The following is a 17,388-nucleotide window of genomic DNA, read 5'->3' as shown; positions in this document are numbered from 1 at the left end:
ATTGAGATGTTACAGCAGGCCTTAACCAGGTTCCTTAGGGATGAAAAACAACCTTGAAGATGTTGTAACGATATTACATGTTATATATTTTATCTATAGATGACAAAACAACAGAGTTTACAGATAAGAAAGACTTATTTTTGACCTAAATTAACAACATGGCAACACGTTAAAAGAAACAGGAAGTGCTTTTATTGTGTCGTTAAGGCAAATAAAAGCTAGTGTGTGTGCTCATGTGCGCGCATGTGTTTATGTTTGTGTGTGTGTGTGTGTGTGTGTGTGTGTGTGTGTGTGTGTGTGTGTGTGTGTGTGTGTGTGTTTATGTTTATGTTTATGTTTATGTGTGTGTGTCTGTCTGTCTGTCTGTCTGTCTGTCTGTCTGTCTGTCTGTCTGTCTGTCTGTCTGTCTGTCTGTCTGTCTGTCTGTCTGTCTGTCTGTCTGTCTGTCTGTCTGTCTGTCTGTCTGTCTGTCTGTCTGTCTGTCTGTCTGTCTGTCTGTCTGTCTGTCTGTCTGTCTGTCTGTCTGTCTGTCTGTCTGTCCGTCTGTCCGTCTGTCTGTCTGTCTGTCTGTCTGTCTGTCTGTCTGTCTGTATGTTTGTGTGTGTGTGTGTGTTTATGTTTGTGTGTGTCGTAAACCATGTTCCACCTGGCAGACTCAGATCATGCAAATCACAGCGGAGGCAGAGACGCACATAAATATTCATCCACATGCATGCATATATTACTACACACACACACACACACACACACACACACACACACACACACACACACACACACACACACTACTACAGTTAGTAGTTTTAAAGCCGAACCCAGAGGGGTAAGAAACCTCCTCCTCCTCCTCCTCCTCCTCCTCCTCAGTGACTCGCTGTGGAGTTACCCTTGAGCAAGGCACCTTAACTGATTGTTTCCACTTTGAGAAGCCATCCCTCGAGCAGTCAGGACAGGTGGTATCAGTGTGTAAGGACTTGAGTTGTGACATGGACTTTAGGAGCAGCTTACTCTGTTTCTAGGCCCTAGGTTCTTCTTTCGAGACTTGTGAAAAATCACTCATCAGTAACGGCCCGTCCACACAGCAGCGTTAAAGAAATCTTGAAAATCTTGGAGCTGGGCGTGTCTGAGAGCTTGGGGATTTTTTGCCAGCAACACGACCAACAACCAATCACATGAATCTCCCGCCCCCGACATACAAAGCAAAAAACCCCGGGGATTTTATGCGAGCAATATATATATATATATAAACTCCCCAAACAGTTTCACCCACTGTCTATGCCGCCTCCCTCCATGCCTGGTTCCTCCGGTTTGTATCCCGGTAAATAGTTCTGGTCGTAAAGAACCGGGTGATTTGCTACCTTAATTTCTCGTTTGGAATATGAGGAAATGAACTGCGGTCTGGCTCTCCCAGCTTGCACGCGGTTTGATTGGCTAGAGCTTGTTCTGTCAGATTTGCATAAACAGGATTTGATTGGCTGACGCTTCCAGCTCAGCTTCAAAAGTTGAACATTGCTCAACTTTTGAATCCTGGAAATCCTGGAAATCTTCGCTTTGCTTCCCCACAATGCAGTTCGGCGAAAAGCGAGGCAACGTGACGTCACCCCCATTCAAAGTGAGTGGGCAGAGAAGCGTTGGAAGATTTTTTAACGCTGCTGTGTAGACGGGCCGTAACAGTAAGAAGTAATACATTCCTGCTTTGTGACAACACTGACATATCAAATAATATAATAAGCGCTGATTCCAGCTTGCCATGAACATCAACCTGGGCCCTATATATCTGCAAAGCCCCCTGAGACGAATGTATTTTGAGATATTGTGCTATATAAATCAAACTTGATTTAACTTGGTTTCCCTTCCTCCATTTTTTGGTGATCCACGTGACACGGGATAAAGAACATTATTATTGGACCGTATCAATAAAACTTGATTTAATGTAATTCTGTTTTCCCTGTATGTTCTTTGCCTATCAGGTGATCCACGTGACGGGGCGTCTCCGGATCAGGATGGCGTTGACGCACAGCCGCTCGGTGCCCGTTCAGATTTTGGGGTTGGTGGTGGTGGCCCACGCTCTGCCCCCCCCCACCATCAACGAGGTGCGAATCGACTGTCAGATGTTCGTCACCCGAGTCAACCTCGACCTGAAGATCATCTACTGCGAGAACAGGTAGGAGGGGGGGGCTACGGAAAGCAAAAGAGGACAAAAAAGTAAAATCTCATTGTTTGTGGTTTTAGGCATATTTCACTTTTTTATTGGTTTTTCTGGCTGATTATTGCTTTGAAATTGGGACGTTTTTCTGATATTTCACAGCTTATTTAAATAACTAAAGATAATCTTTCTTGCTTTTTTTCATGATCTTGAAACGTTATGCTTTTTACGTGATCTTATATCATATAGACACATGTGTCAAACTCAAGGCCCGGGGGCCAAATCCGGCCCGTGGTGGATTTAATTTCGGCCCTCAGGATAATTTCTAATTCCTATTAGATCTGGCCCTCCGGTATATTGCACCTTCACTCCATCCTGAGGGTCTCCTCAGCTCAGAGCCTGAGCCCAAACATTGATGACCTTGCACCCAAGATGAGATGCCAAGTATCTGAGCTAGCATCACAGAGCAGCACACTGAGTTTAATGGATGTTTCCTTCTGCACTTTCTCTCTCACGACAACAGGGCATGTTTGGTTTCTCTTTGAGGGAAATAGTTTTGTTGAAGCTGTTGTTGGCCTGTGGGAAAATGTACTCATAAGAAATGACTCTGGAGAAGCTGCAGATAGAGCCATAAGAAATGAATCAACTGATTATTTAATGTTTAATGTTGTTTTTATAGGCAATCATTTAAGCTTTGTTAGTTCCAGGTTTAATATGTGCAATAAGTTCATTTCAATAAGTTCTGCAATAAACATTGAACCAGTCCGGCCCTCCACTAGTACCCATTTTTTAATGTTGGCCCACTGTGTGTTTGAATTTGACCCCCCATTGTTGGCTACGAACACCCGGTTGCAAATAGCATCTGTTTTCATGTTTTTAAAGCTTTTCTTAGAGTTTTTTATTTGTAATCTCTCTGAAAAACTACGGTTAAGTTTGCTAGTCTTTCTATACAGAGCCACAGTGACGCGTCCTGAAACCCGGAAGTAAGCTGCGCATGGGTTCCTTCGACAAAAAAGCATTCTCCATAGGATTTTGTAAAATAGCTGGAAATGAGGTCTGTGGTTGAAAGACATTTAAGAGACGGATCACGTTTTGTTCAGTCGGATAATATCCACATGTCTTTTATAATTTTCTAATCGTAAATCTAATCGATAGATTTATGATCGATAGATTTATGATAGGAACCCATCCGCAGCTTACTTCCGGGTTTTAGGACGCGTCACTCTGGCACTCTATTGGGCTTCACAGCTTATTTAAATAATTAAAGATATCTTTCTTGCTTTTTTCCTGATCTTGACACAATCTTTTTCTATCCACAAAATTTAAATCTGAAGAAATATTTAGTTTTTTCTCATATATAAGAGAACGTTGTGATCTTTATTAAAATTATTTATATAAAAGTATTTGTATAATAAATGTAAGAAATGTTGAAATATGTTAGAGCTCATAAAGCACGTTTTCATTTTCATTTTCTTTATAATAAATAAATAAAGGAAACAAACACATCCTTCCACATCTTGGATTTTATATAAAATCTATTTTAAAAAGCCATTAAAAAGTCCCCATGTCTTTCTGCCAACTATAAAATTATCTTTTCTTCTGATGCATCTCTGAAATACGTTTGCCTTCATGTCTTTTACATATATTTGTGTCGAGAAACCGGTCTTTAATATCCCGTTTTTGAGCATCAGTGTCAAACATGAAACTCAATTCCACCGTTTCTGTATTCCTGCTTCATTCTTGCCGTTCTGGGGAGAGAAAGGACTCGTCTTTCTTGTCGGAGCTTCTTATTCATGAGGACGTCTGACCCAATCCTGGCTGGTTTAACAGTGAAATGTGCTGCTGATGGATCTAGCTCCTTCTCTCTGTCCAGATAAAGCAGATAGGCATCAGGATCTCTCAGGAGTTAACCGTCCGACCGCTGCAGATTCATATCAGACAGGAAAAGAAAAAAATAACTCATTTTTTATTATAAAAAGAGAGGAAGAAGAAAAATGATTGCTTTTTTTGTTGGCTGGAAAAAGGGACACAATGCGAGGCAGATGATGATATTCAACAGAAAAGCATCTCGGCGCAGAACAGACAAGCTCCCATTACAGCCCCATTTTGAGTTTCTAAGAGAATGAGAAAATGGGAGGATGTTTTTTTTATAAGAACAGAGTGTGCTGTTATCTGCCTGCCAGACATTAGTCTCTCCCCGGAAACCCCGCAGAATGATAGCGGGGGAAATTGTTCCGTCTATCCTGTGGCGAATTTGTTCAAATTAAACCTTTTTAAAGCTAATGTGTGTTACCTCGTACAACAGACAGAGGGGCTTCAATGTCTGCTGTTGAGTTATTAGCTTTTAATTCTTCTTCTTCTTCCCTGAATCTGTCTTCTTAATCGTTGAGTACCAGAGAGAGAGAGAGAGGGAGAGGGGGGGGGGGGTGTAACTGTCCTGGGGTGACAAGTGTAATAGTTTAAAGATTCACAACATTTTGACTTTGCACAGGAGCTCGTCCAGTACAAAAGAAATCTACACACAAAACAAAAAAAAGCATATTAGCATATATTAATAAAATCGTGGTCAGTTGCATTTTTTCCTTCATTTTAAACCCATCCTATAAAGGATGTAAATAGTAACATTGATCTATGGACACCCGGGTGCAAATAGCATCTTTAGCTACGGACACCCGTTAGCTACAGACACCCTGGTACAAATAGCATCTTTAGCTACCAACACCCGAGTGCAAATAGCATCTTTAGCTACGGACACCCGGGTATAAATAGCATCTTTAGCTACGGACACCCGTTAGCTACAGACACCCGGGTGCAAATAGCATCTTTAGCTACGGACACCCGGGTATAAATAGCATCTTTAGCTACGGACACCCGTTAGCTACAGACACCCGGGTGCAAATAGCATCTTTAGCTACGGACACCCGGGTACAAATAGCATATTTAGCTACGGACACCCGTTAGCTACAGACACCCGGGTGCAAATAGCATCTTTAGCTACGGACACCCGGGTACAAATAGCATATTTAGCTACGGACACCCGTTAGCTACAGACACCCGGGTGCAAATAGCATCTTTAGCTACGGACACCCGGGTACAAATAGCATATTTAGCTACGGACACCCGTTAGCTACGGACACCCGGGTACAAATAGCATATTTAGCTACGGACACCCGTTAGCTACGGACACCCGGGTGCAAATAGCATCTTTAGCTACGGACACCCGGGTGCAAATAGCATCTTTAGCTACGGACACCCGTTAGCTACAGACACCCGGGTACAAATAGCATCTTTAGCTACGGACACCCGGGTATAAATAGCATCTTTAGCTACGGACACCCGGGTGCAAATAGCATCTTTAGCTACGGACACCCGGGTGCAAATAGCATCTTTAGCTACGGACACCCGTTAGCTACAGACACCCGGGTACAAATAGCATCTTTAGCTACGGACACCCGTTAGCTACAGACACCCGGGTACAAATAGCATCTTTAGCTACGGACACCCGTTAGCTACGGACACCCGGGTATAAATAGCATCTTTAGCTACGGACACCCGTTAGCTACAGACACCCGGGTACAAATAGCATCTTTAGCTACGGACACCCGGGTGCAAATAGCATCTTTAGCTACGGACACCCGGGTGCAAATAGCATCTTTAGCTACGGAAACGCGGGTAGAAATAGCATCTTTAGCTATGGACACCCGTTAGCTACAGACACCCGGGTGCAAATAGCATCTTTAGCTACGGACACCCGGGTGCAAATAGCATCTTTAGCTACGGACACCCGGGTGTAAATAGCATCTTTAGCTACGGACACCCGGGTGCAAATAGCATCTTTAGCTACGGACACCCGGGTGCAAATAGCATCTTTAGCTACGGACACCCGGGTGTAAATAGCATCTTTAGCTACAGACACCCGGGTGCAAATAGCATCTTTAGCTATGGACACCCGTTAGCTACAGACACCCGGGTACAAATAGCATCTTTAGCTACCAACACCCTGGTGCAAATAACATCTTTAGCTACGGACACCCAGGTAGAAATAGCATCTTTAGCTACGGACACCCGTTAGCTACAGACACCCGGGTAGAAATAGCATCTTTAGCTACGGACACCCGTTAGCTACAGACACCCAGGTAGAAATAGCATCTTTAACTATGGACACCCTTTAGCTACAGACACCCGGGTGCAAATAGCATCTTCAGCTACGGACACCCGGGTGTAAATAGCAGCTTTAGCCACGGACACCCGGGTGCAAATACAATAGCATCTCTCTATATTCAATCATATTATAAAAGCTTTTCTTAGAGTTTATGTCTGTATCCCTCTGGATGATCTAAAGTTAAGTGTCATAGTCTTTCTTTTGAAGAAGCTTTCTTCAAAAGGTCAACACTGGTGTGAGTTATTGTGTTTTCATGGAGCAAAAACGCAAGACCTGCTCTGTCATTGAATTTCAGGCACACTTTTTGTATTATTCTCATTTGAACACTTTTCCGTGTGTATTAATGCAGATATTGTGTGTTGTGTTTCAGGATCAGCGACTACATGGACCTGACTGCGGTGGACATTGTGGGGAAGAGGTGTTACCAGTTAATTCATGCTGAGGACGTGGAGGGAATCAGACAGTGTCACCTGGACCGTGAGTACCGTCACATGACTGAATACTCTGCTCTGATTGGATTAGTCAACATATAACAACGGAACCTCGGGCCGTTTCTCAATCGCGAGGATGCTTGCTTGGTAGCACATGTCTTCGAGTCACTTCCTTCAGAAGCTAGGCAAGAATCCTTCCTGGCATTCGGAGAGCGAAGAGTGAAACAGGCTAGCAAGTGTGCAGGTGTGCGTCATATGAGAGGCCCCGCCTTACATTTTCCGCCACAGATTTGGGGAAATTGGTCCGTGCACAAAGCATTGTGGGGATTTTAAGGACGCAAAGTCTACCCATGTGCAGCCTCGAAATTACCCCCAAACCAAGGACGTGGCCTCGGTGGAATTCCAAGTATGCTGGAGATTGGAACAGTCCTTCAGCGGCACTCGATGACGTAGCATCCTTGAAATATTGGCTTGGAAGCCAGTTTCCTCGAGATTGAGAAACGGCCTCAGTGACTGCAAGACAACTTTGAAATCTGGACAAAAGTTTTCTCTCATTCGTTTTGTCAGGTGTTATAGACCTATTATCAATGGGCAGAACTGGAAATAGCTTTTGCTAAAAGTATTGGCAAAGATGGGATATTTAGCATGTGCTTTATGTAAACAGATGAGTAATCCTTGTTGTGTTTTATGACAAATATCCTAATGTTGCCAATCGTTTTTAAAACAAATTCAAATTCTGCCCGAATTCCTGTTTCTGGTTTTTACGGTAGAACTTGAAATAGTTTTTGCTAAAAGTCTTGGCAATGTTTGGCTATTCAGCAAATAAAAAGGGGTATTACTTGTTGTGTTTCGTGCTCAATAAACAAACGTTGTCAGCGGGCAGAACTGGAAATAGTTTTGCTAAAGGTATTGCCAACAATTTGATATTTAGCATGTGCTTTATGCAAACAAATGAGTGTAGTGCTTGTGTTGTTTCATGCTTAATATCCAAACTTCTCTAATGCTTATCGCAGACCTTTCAGAGTTCTGGGGAAAAGGTACGTCTCCTTAGTTTTCTCAGGTTTTCTGGAAGAACTCGAAATATATTTTGCTAAATATATTGGCAACGTTTGGATATTTAGCTTGCAATTTAGGCGACCATACGAGCGTACTATTTGCTGTATTTCATGCTTGATATAAACATACTGCCAATTACTTTTAGCAAGATACATTTGAGTTCTTTCCAAAAAGGTTCTGTCTCTTTAGTTGTATCTGGTCGTTTTTTTTTATCGTCGTCAGCGAGCAGAACCTGGAAAATTGCTTTTCTAAAAGTATTGCCAGCTTTTGTGATATTTAGGCACATTTTTTGCAAACAAATAAGCATAACACTTCTTCTATTTCATGCTAAATATCGAAACAGTTCAAGTTCTGTCCGCGGACACTGCTACCATAAGACCTGACATAACAAAAAAAGTCACACACTTCCCCAGAATAAAAGGAAACCGTAAAGCTCCCTAAAACTTTTTCAATTACCTTCCCCAAAAGTTCCTGAGCTCGGAACATCCAGAGTGGCAATCAGGAAGTGACTCTACGGTGGCCCGGCGGGGTCAAACGGAGCGAGGAGGAGAAGGTTAGGATGTGTAAAACACGGGGAGGGAAAAAGGAAGTGAAATATGGAGGGGATTATTCGTCTCTGTCGCTCTGAGGTCAGGCCGCCAGACGTTTAAATGACTTGGTTTTAGTCGAGCGTAGTCTAATACAGAACCTCCGCTCACCCCGGCTGCTCCTTCTATTCCTCCTCTTTCAGAATTAATTTCCTCTCAGGAAGGGGGGCTTTCAGAAAAGTGACGCTGGAGGTCTTTTTTCTCTCATCATTCCCTCAGATTGTTCTGAAATCGTCTTTCTGCGGGGCGGCTTCATGAACTCGCTGCTGATTGTGTGGAAGCTGATTTCAGAGTCAATGATTCTCAACTTCTTCAGCAGCTTTCTGTATAATTGGATAATGCCAAATTTGGTTTGTCTCGTGTCAGTGATGTGTTTCAGGAAGGCTTTGGTTTGGACATTAAGCAGGTGTCTCTATTCCTGTTACGTCTCTATGGGTTAGGTATCTTCTGGGAGATCATTTCAGATCAGCAACTCATTTAGTCCGTTGAAGTATCTGACTGATCGTTTGGACGGGTTAGAACAAAGAGACTATTTTCAAGCCACCCACTTGTTCTACTCTTTATTCTTCCCTTTAGAAAGTAAACTTGTTCCCCTCTCACCTCTGTTTTGTTCTATTCTTGGGTCATGCAGCTTGATCTACCTGCAGATCTTATGCTCAAGGTGAAATCCTTCTTCAAGGTTTAAATATTTGGGCCATTTTCATTCTTCTGTCTTTTGTTCTTTGAGGTTTGTTGTCAGTATGCAGTAGCGTTGACCTACCGTGTCCATGAAGCTGAGAGTAGTTATTGTGGGGGCTCAGAGAGACACAGGGAGAGCTGGAGCTTTGATGGCAAACACTGACGGTTTATTTGGGGCTTCGGCCGGAGACATGTCAAAGAGTCAGAGGTTCTGACTTCACGGGAGAGTTGCCACGTCAATTCTGAAGAACTCACCCCAGACCCATGTGTTTAGTTCAGAGAGAATAATCAACATGCTGCATAACAAGATAGAATCCTAACACCTCTACCAGCTGACGCCAACAGGCAGGAGCAGGGAGACGAAACACTGAGAGCACAGCAGCCACGCTTACAGGTGCGTGTGCTCAGTCAGGACAGAACTGATGAACTAGGTCAAAGTTATGGGCCTTGGAAAATATTTCCCCAACAGTTATCGATGTTCATTTGAGTCACAGAGATTTAGCATTGAAATCCATACGCCCCAATTCTTCAATTCTGACCTAAAAACTCCCCAGAACCTCCGAATAAGTCTTGCCTCATAAAGTTGTGGTGCTAACCGCGTAAATAAAATCAACGACGAGAAGTCATCCGGGTCTTGTCATTCTCAAAGGACAAAGAACTGCCAACAGAAGGTCAGAAAGAAAACTGTAACTGATGTGAGGCTCTTGTTCGACCAATCAGCACCGTTCTGTACTGAATACTCATATACCAACATCATTCAAGTTTAGCCGCAGGTACATACACTTTTCAAGGCTTAAAAACTGAAATTGGAAACAGCTTCCCGTCTGAAAAGTTCCCATGTTCACATAAAGTTGTTATTGCAAAGTGCGGTCCTAGTTATGTCTTGAATTGTCTGAATTTCCCAAAGAAAACTCTACGTTGTTGTCCAACAAACGCAGAAGTTCAGGAGAGAAGAAAGCCCTTTTCTGTCTCTGCGGGCTCTGATTTCTTTCTGGGATTTATTTCCACGTCTGACTCCGTTCCCCCGCTGCTGCCGGAGTCGGATAGTTAGGGGAATCGATCAAGGTGTGTTTTAGAGGGATAGCCTGTTCTCGCTACAGGGATCTACATTTTAAAAGGCTTCTTTTTAAGTGGAGGACGAGGCGTGATCCCTCTCTGTGAAGAAGCGTCGCTCTCTAAGTCTCTATCATTACCTGCTGACAGCCGTCTTAGCTCGGGTCAGATCTCAAAGTCAATCTGTCCTCGTTTCCACTGCGAGAACACAGAGAAAGAGAAAAGCCAGAGAGAGAGGGTGAAGTTGCCTTCTCACAAAGAGAGGGAGGCAACCAAGAAGGAGCGATTTAAAGGCAGAGAAATACTTGGCAAAAGAGATGGAGTTTTTTTTTTTTTTTTAAAGAAAGGCAGAGAAATGGGAACGAGTGATTTGCAGATAGAGGACTGAATGCTCATCGTCTGCAGGAGAGAGGAATAGAAAGAGGCAGAAGAGAATGAGAAACAGGTAAGAGAAATACAGACTTCAGGTGCTGCTCTTTCTGGACAGAAAAGGAGGAAACACTTGCGAAAAGCAGAGGATATGTGAGGACACAGAAGAAAAGAAATGAAGGATACAGACTTAGAAAGAATACTTGTCTCGAGTTGGAGACAAATAGATATTGTTTGATTCCAAAGGAGGGGAAATGTACTTTACGATAAAAACCAATGAAGCATAAAAAAAAAAAACTATTTGTTTTTCTGCCATCAAGTAATTTACACTTTGGAAATGCGTCCAATCATATCCATAGACTTCTGGGGAGGGGTGATGCGTTCAAATACCACCTTGTAAGCAGACTAATAAGAGAGGGTTAGTGGGTATATACTTGGTATTTCTTTACAAATATAAGCAAAGATGTGGCACGCCTGGTTCAAACACTGTACCATCAGTCAGGTGAGAAACAATGGAGGCCTAACCCAACAGCTTTTTTGCTAATTTCTACGTAAAGTATATTTAATAGTTGCTCAAAAAAACATGAACTTGCTAAGATTTAAGGTCATTTAGGTTTCTTGAAGATGCTGGAAAACATGCTTTGGGAAGTATCCGGGAAGTATCCGGGAAGTGTCCGGGAAGTATCCGGGAAGTATCCGGGAAATATCCGGGAAGTATCCGGGAACTGTCCGGGAAGTGTCCGGGAAGTGTCCGGGAAGTATCCGGGAAGTGTCCGGGAAGTATCCGGGAAGTATCCGGGAAGTGTCCGGGAAGTATCCGGGAAGTGTCCGGGAAGTGTCCGGGAAGTGTCCGGGAAGTGTCCGGGAAGTGTCCGGGAACTGGAGACCTGTCAAAAGAAGTGGTTTCCATAAAACCTCACACAGCCTAAAAAAAAGGATTCAACTAGCTTTTCAAACACGCAGTTTTAAGTTTGGTCCGAAATGTTAGAATGAATATGAGCAAAAGTAAGAAAAAAACGGAAATATAGACAGTTAGGAGAGAGAAGGTAGAAATATGATGTACCTGTTCACAATGAAAGCAAGAAAACACAAGAAAAAGAAGACATTACAGAAGAGAATGCACTCTGCTTTCACGAGGAGATGTTCCACTTTGGTTTGTAGGGAGAGAGGAAGGACACGAAGAAGGACACAAGGGAGAAAGTCTTTAAAATAAAAAAGGAGATGTTCCCTTTTTAGAGAGCGGAGGACAAAGGGGAGTAACGTTTGTTTGGGTAAAACACGGAGGAAAAGTACAAAAAAGAGAAAGACTTTGTGACACATAGAGTTTAAAGAGTGAGAATTACCAACGAAGAAGACGACAGGAAAGAGAAACAGAACGTTCTGGTGAGAGACGATCGAGAGGCATTCAAATACAATGGGAGAAAACAAAGAGAGAGAAAGAGACTATAGCACAAAAGTGAAAGCTCGATGGATTTAAGCCTGCAGGCGTTTCAGCAGAGCTCGTCTCTGAGGACTAACAGTGCCTTTAATGAATCCACACACACACACACACACACACACACACACACACACACCCACACACACACAAACACACACACACACACACACACTCACACTCACACTCACACTCACACTCACACACACACACACACACACACACACTGAAAGGCAGTTTTATCTGTCTATAGACAAAACACACACCTGTGAAAACTATCCACACAGGTACATAAGTAAAACACCAATTTTTGTTTGAAAAAGTCTGTCGAGATGAGCGGTAAACACGGACAACCTCAATGACATAAAAACAAAACACACACACACACATACATACACACACACACACACACACACACACACACACACACACACTCACATTCAGACACACACACACACACACACACACACACATACATACACTCACACACACACACACATACATACACTCACACACACACACACACACACACACACACACACACAGTGACCGAAACATCAACGGCTGACTTTCACTGACTTTGCTATAATTTCCCAAGAACATAACACGGCCCCTTTAAATAAGAGTTCATCTCAAAATGTATTAATTTAGAAAGACTCTGTTGCCCCCGCTCTACGGGTTTTAAACATGTGGAAACTTTTCCGATTGCTACTCAAACATTTTGTTGAGAAAATGCATTTTTTGTTCTTTCGTGCTCAGACTTTTTGACAGTTCTGCAGTTGGCCAGTAGAGGGCGACAGAGCCACCATCTGCACATTAAATACCTTCTTCTTTTCTTTTCTTGCAAAATAGAAACGGCTTCATCCCTCAATCCTTGGGCAGACAGAAAGGACGTTACCTCCACATTAATGTGACGCACAGACAGGGTCAATGATATCTAAAAGGTGGACATGGCTTAAGAGGACATTTATGAGAAGGAAAGAGAGGTGTGAAGGGAACGGATGGAGGTAAACAAAGAGGGAAAGAAGTGGAACAATACATTCTTCTCTTTTTGTTTTTTTTTGCGAATCAGACATGTCTTGCTTCCTCAATCCTTAGGCGGACAGAAAGGACGTGTCCATCATTTCCCAGACGTAAATTACCTCCACATTAATGTGACGCGTGCACGGGGCACATGAGGTGAAGATATCTGAAAGGTGGACAAGAGTAAAGAGGAGAATCAGCAAATTTGACAGAAGTAAAGAGATGGAGACATTGTGACATTGACTGAGAGAGAGAGAGAGAGAGAGAGAGAAAGAGAGAGCGACGGAGGGAGAGAAAGTGAGGTAAGAGAGAGGCTTTAAAAGGGAATATGACTCCTTTAATCTGTCGCTCTCTCTCCTTTGCCTCGGGCGAGCCTCCAGCACTCATTCTCTCTCTTTCTCTCTCTTCCTCTCCTCTCCTTCATTAGTGGGCGATCAAAGAGCGGCTGATTTAATGGACGAGTAAGAGGAGAGGGTAAAACACATAAAAACCTCACCTGTAAGACAGAGGGAGAGAGAGGAGGGAGAGAGAGGAGGGAGAGAGAGGAGGATAAACAGACGGATAGAAAAAGGAAGAAATCAGCTTTTCTGAAGAGGCCCTATTATGCTTTTTGGGGTTTTCCATTTTGAGTAGTGTTACTGATACACACCTGAACATCAGCAGGAGAGGACTCTTTAAAGTAGAGACACTACATACTGATATACACCTGAACATCAGCAGGAGAGGACTCTTTAAAGTAGAGACACTACATACTGATATACACCTGAACATCAGCAGGAGAGGACTCTTTAAAGTAGAGACACTACATACTGATATACACCTGAACATCATCAGGAGAGGACTCTTTAAAGTAGAGACACTACATACTGATATACACCTGAACATCAGCAGGAGAGGACTCTTTAAAGTAGAGACACTACATACTGATATACACCTGTACATCAGCAGGAGAGGACTCTTATACTGATACACACCTGAACATCAGCAGGAGAGGACTCTTTAAAGTAGAGACACTACATACTGATATACACCTGAACATCAGCAGGAGAGGACTCTTTAAAGTAGAGACACTACATACTGATATACACCTGAACATCAGCAAGATAGGACTCTTTAAAGTAGAGACAGTACATACTGATATACACCTGAACATCAGCAGGAGAGGACTCTTTAAAGTAGAGACACTACATACTGATATACACCTGAACATCAGCAAGAGAGGACTCTTTAAAGTAGAGACACTACATACTGATATACACCTGAACATCAGCAGGAGAGGACTCTTTAAAGTAGAGACACTACATACTGATATACACCTGAACATCAGCAGGAGAGGACTCTTTAAAGTAGAGACACTACATACTGATATACACCTGAACATCAGCAGGAGAGGACTCTTTAAACGGTTTTCTTTGCATTTAGCATCTGTCAGTTTGTCATGTTACTTGATGTGGAAACATGATTGCAAGTTGGAGAGAGAAGTGTCCGTGTGAAAACATGTGAAGCTAAGTGCTATCAAGAGGTGTTCTGATGTCATGGCTGAGTATTAGGATGATTTCCGATGCCAAAAGGTCAATGTCCTTATTGATTATGTTTAATGATTATTTATTACAATTATCTTTGAGTCTGTGTCAGCTGTGTGTGAGACAGTGTGTGTATACTGCAGACAGTAAAGCAGTCTGCTGGGGTTATAACGCCATGCATGTGTGTGTGTGTGTGTGTGTGTGTGTGTGTGTGTGTGTGTGTGTGTGTGTGTGTGTGTGTGTGTGTGTGTGTGTGTGTGTGTGTGTGTGTGTGTGTGTGTGTGTGTGTGTGTGTGTGTGTGTGTGTGTGTGTGTGTGTGTGTGTGTGTGTGTGTGTGTGTGTGTGTGTGTGTGTGTGGTGTGCGCGCATTCATTGTGTCGTTATTTACTCTGCCGTACAAACAAAGCAAGGTCACATTCAAGGTGACGTGATCTCACCATCTCTGCCTTAACATGCAAACAAGTTATTTTCCCCTCCATCTCTCCCCCTTTTTCCCCCTTTCCTCCCCCCTCTCTCAATGAATAGGCAAATAGAGAACGAATAAGCGCCGGCCGCCCGACCAAAGTCAATTACAGCCGCCCTGGGGATGTCGTCTTAAACAATGCTATTACTTTCAAATAGTTTTTAATTACTGGCCTTCTTTTTATATAAATCACCCCCTCACTTTCTCTCTCTTTCTCTCTATTTCTCTCTCTTTCTCTCTCTTTCTCCTCTGTCGTGCAAAAACCTATTTGTGTCTGTAATTAAATGGAGGAGAGGGATATGAATTTAGTCGCTTACCTCGCTTCTGGTCTCTGACTGTTTCTGTTTGAGCGGCGCCTGATTAATGCCAATACATATTGCTTGAGATAACCATTTAGTGGTTAATTTAGCCAAATGTATTGCCTGTGTATCGGCATAGCAACACAGCACTATCTGGTGGAGGTGGAAGGAACTAACATGCTATTTCAGGTGTATATCAGTATGTAGTGTCTCTACTTTAAAGAGTCCTCTCCTGCTGATGTTCAGGTGTATATCAGTATGTAGTGTCTCTACTTTAAAGAGTCCTCTCCTGCTGATGTTCAGGTGTATATCAGTATGTAGTGTCTCTACTTTAAAGAGTCCTCTCCTGCTGATGTTCAGGTGTATATCAGTATGTAGTGTCTCTACTTTAAAGAGTCCTCTCCTGCTGATTTTCAGGTGTATATCAGTATGTAGTGTCTCTACTTTAAAGAGTCCTCTCCTGCTGATGTTCAGGTGTATATCAGTATGTAGTGTCTCTACTTTAAAGAGTCCTCTCCTGCTGATGTTCAGGTGTATATCAGTATGTAGTGTCTCTACTTTAAAGAGTCCTCACCTGCTGATGTTCAGGTGTATATCAGTATCTAGTGTCTCTACTTTAAAGAGTCCTCTCCTGCTGATGTTCAGGTGTATATCAGTATGTAGTGTCTCTACTTTAAAGAGTCCTCTCCTGCTGATGTTCAGGTGTATATCAGTATGTAGTGTCTCTACTTTAAAGAGTCCTCTAATCAGGCATTACACACTAAGATTAGCGTAAATCTCATATTAACATGTTAGCGCAAAGTTTCAAAATGTAACATAAAAATATCTCATCATGAAGAGCATCCTAGGACAGACATTATGTGATGGTTTGTGAGTTTATTGTCTCTGGGCAATCAGAGAAACACAGATACATTAACAGACAGTCACACACACACACACACACACACACACACACACACACACACACACACACACACACACACACACATACATACACACACACACACACACACACACAGACACACACACACACACACACACACACACACACACACACACACACACACGGAGGTTGGCAGTGTGTGTTGGTCTGATTAATGACGGCAGCTCTCAGCCAGCTGTCACATGACATCTGATGACTGCCTCTCTCTCGTCCTCTTCCTCTCTTTTCTCTCGTGTGTGAAGAACAAGCTGCTCAATCTGATGTCCAAAAGTTTGAAACAGCCAGACAATCCAACTGAATCCACCGTGACATAACAAAGCTCCTCTCTCTCTCTCTCTCTCTCTCTCTCTCTCTCTCTCTCTCTCTCTCTCTCTCTCTCTCTCTCTCTCAGTGATAAACAAGGGTCAGTGTGTGACAAAGTACTACCGGTGGATCCAGAAGAACAGCGGCTACATATGGATCCAGTCCGCCGCGACGCTCACCATCAACACCAAGAACGGCAACGAGAAGAACGTCATCTGGGTCAACTACGTCCTGAGGTCAGAGGTCAACTGGGGTCTCAGTCTTAGTAAATCTACCTGTTCCCTGACTTATAACCAGAGATGGCAAAAGTACTCACATCCTTTACTCAAGTGGAAGTACAGATACTCGTGTTTAAAAATAGTAAAAGTAGAAGTACTGACTAAACTTCTTCACTCAAGTAAAAGTAAAGAAGTATGGGCTTTGAAATGTACTTCTGTAAAAAGTACCCATAAATGCACATTAAGTATAATATGTTTGCAAGTAATTTAATATGCGAGAAAACACTGAAAAAGCTTAAAGGGGACCTATCATGCAAAAGTCACTTTTTGATGTCTTTTAAACATGTGTCCCCAATGTGTCCCCGGTGTGTCCCCGGTGTGTCGGGGAACTCACGCAGCGTCAGAAAATAAAACCCTCTCTCTTTTCTTCCGTCCCCAATCTCTAAAAACGGGGAACAACGGAGCTGATCCAGATGTGCGCCCGATATGACGTAATATCTGAAATGTGGACCCACGGCCCTATCAGAAACGTTGCTATCAGAAACAATGCCCGACTGTTTTGGACGTAATATGGTCGGTGTTTACATTAGCATCGCTAACACTCAGAGCTAACCTGTACTGGAGAGCATGTGTGTGAAGAAGCAGGAAGTAAAAAGGAACTCACCTTGTGGTATAACCGGCAAGAGAGAAAGCCTTTGAGC

At 42.9% G+C, this 17,388-nt stretch overlaps 1 protein-coding gene across 6 annotated transcripts in view; it reads left to right on the top strand.

Annotated features, from left to right (window-relative positions):
- npas3 (neuronal PAS domain protein 3) overlaps positions 1-17,388 on the top strand; it is a 354,568-nt gene that overhangs the window by 323,412 nt on the left and 13,768 nt on the right. For all 6 annotated transcript variants that reach the window (XM_079691439.1, XM_079691441.1, XM_079691438.1 and 3 more), the window contains 3 exons: positions 1,968-2,161; positions 6,676-6,782; positions 16,558-16,705. In XM_079691439.1, the coding sequence (XP_079547565.1) occupies positions 1,968-2,161; positions 6,676-6,782; positions 16,558-16,705 (449 nt within the window). The remainder of the gene's footprint in view (positions 1-1,967; positions 2,162-6,675; positions 6,783-16,557; positions 16,706-17,388) is intronic.

The sequence above is a fragment of the Notothenia rossii genome (genome assembly GCF_949606895.1).
Source record: "Notothenia rossii genome assembly, chromosome: 7".
Lineage (NCBI taxonomy): Eukaryota > Metazoa > Chordata > Actinopteri > Perciformes > Nototheniidae > Notothenia > Notothenia rossii.
This window is presented reverse-complemented; position numbering and strand designations above follow the sequence as displayed.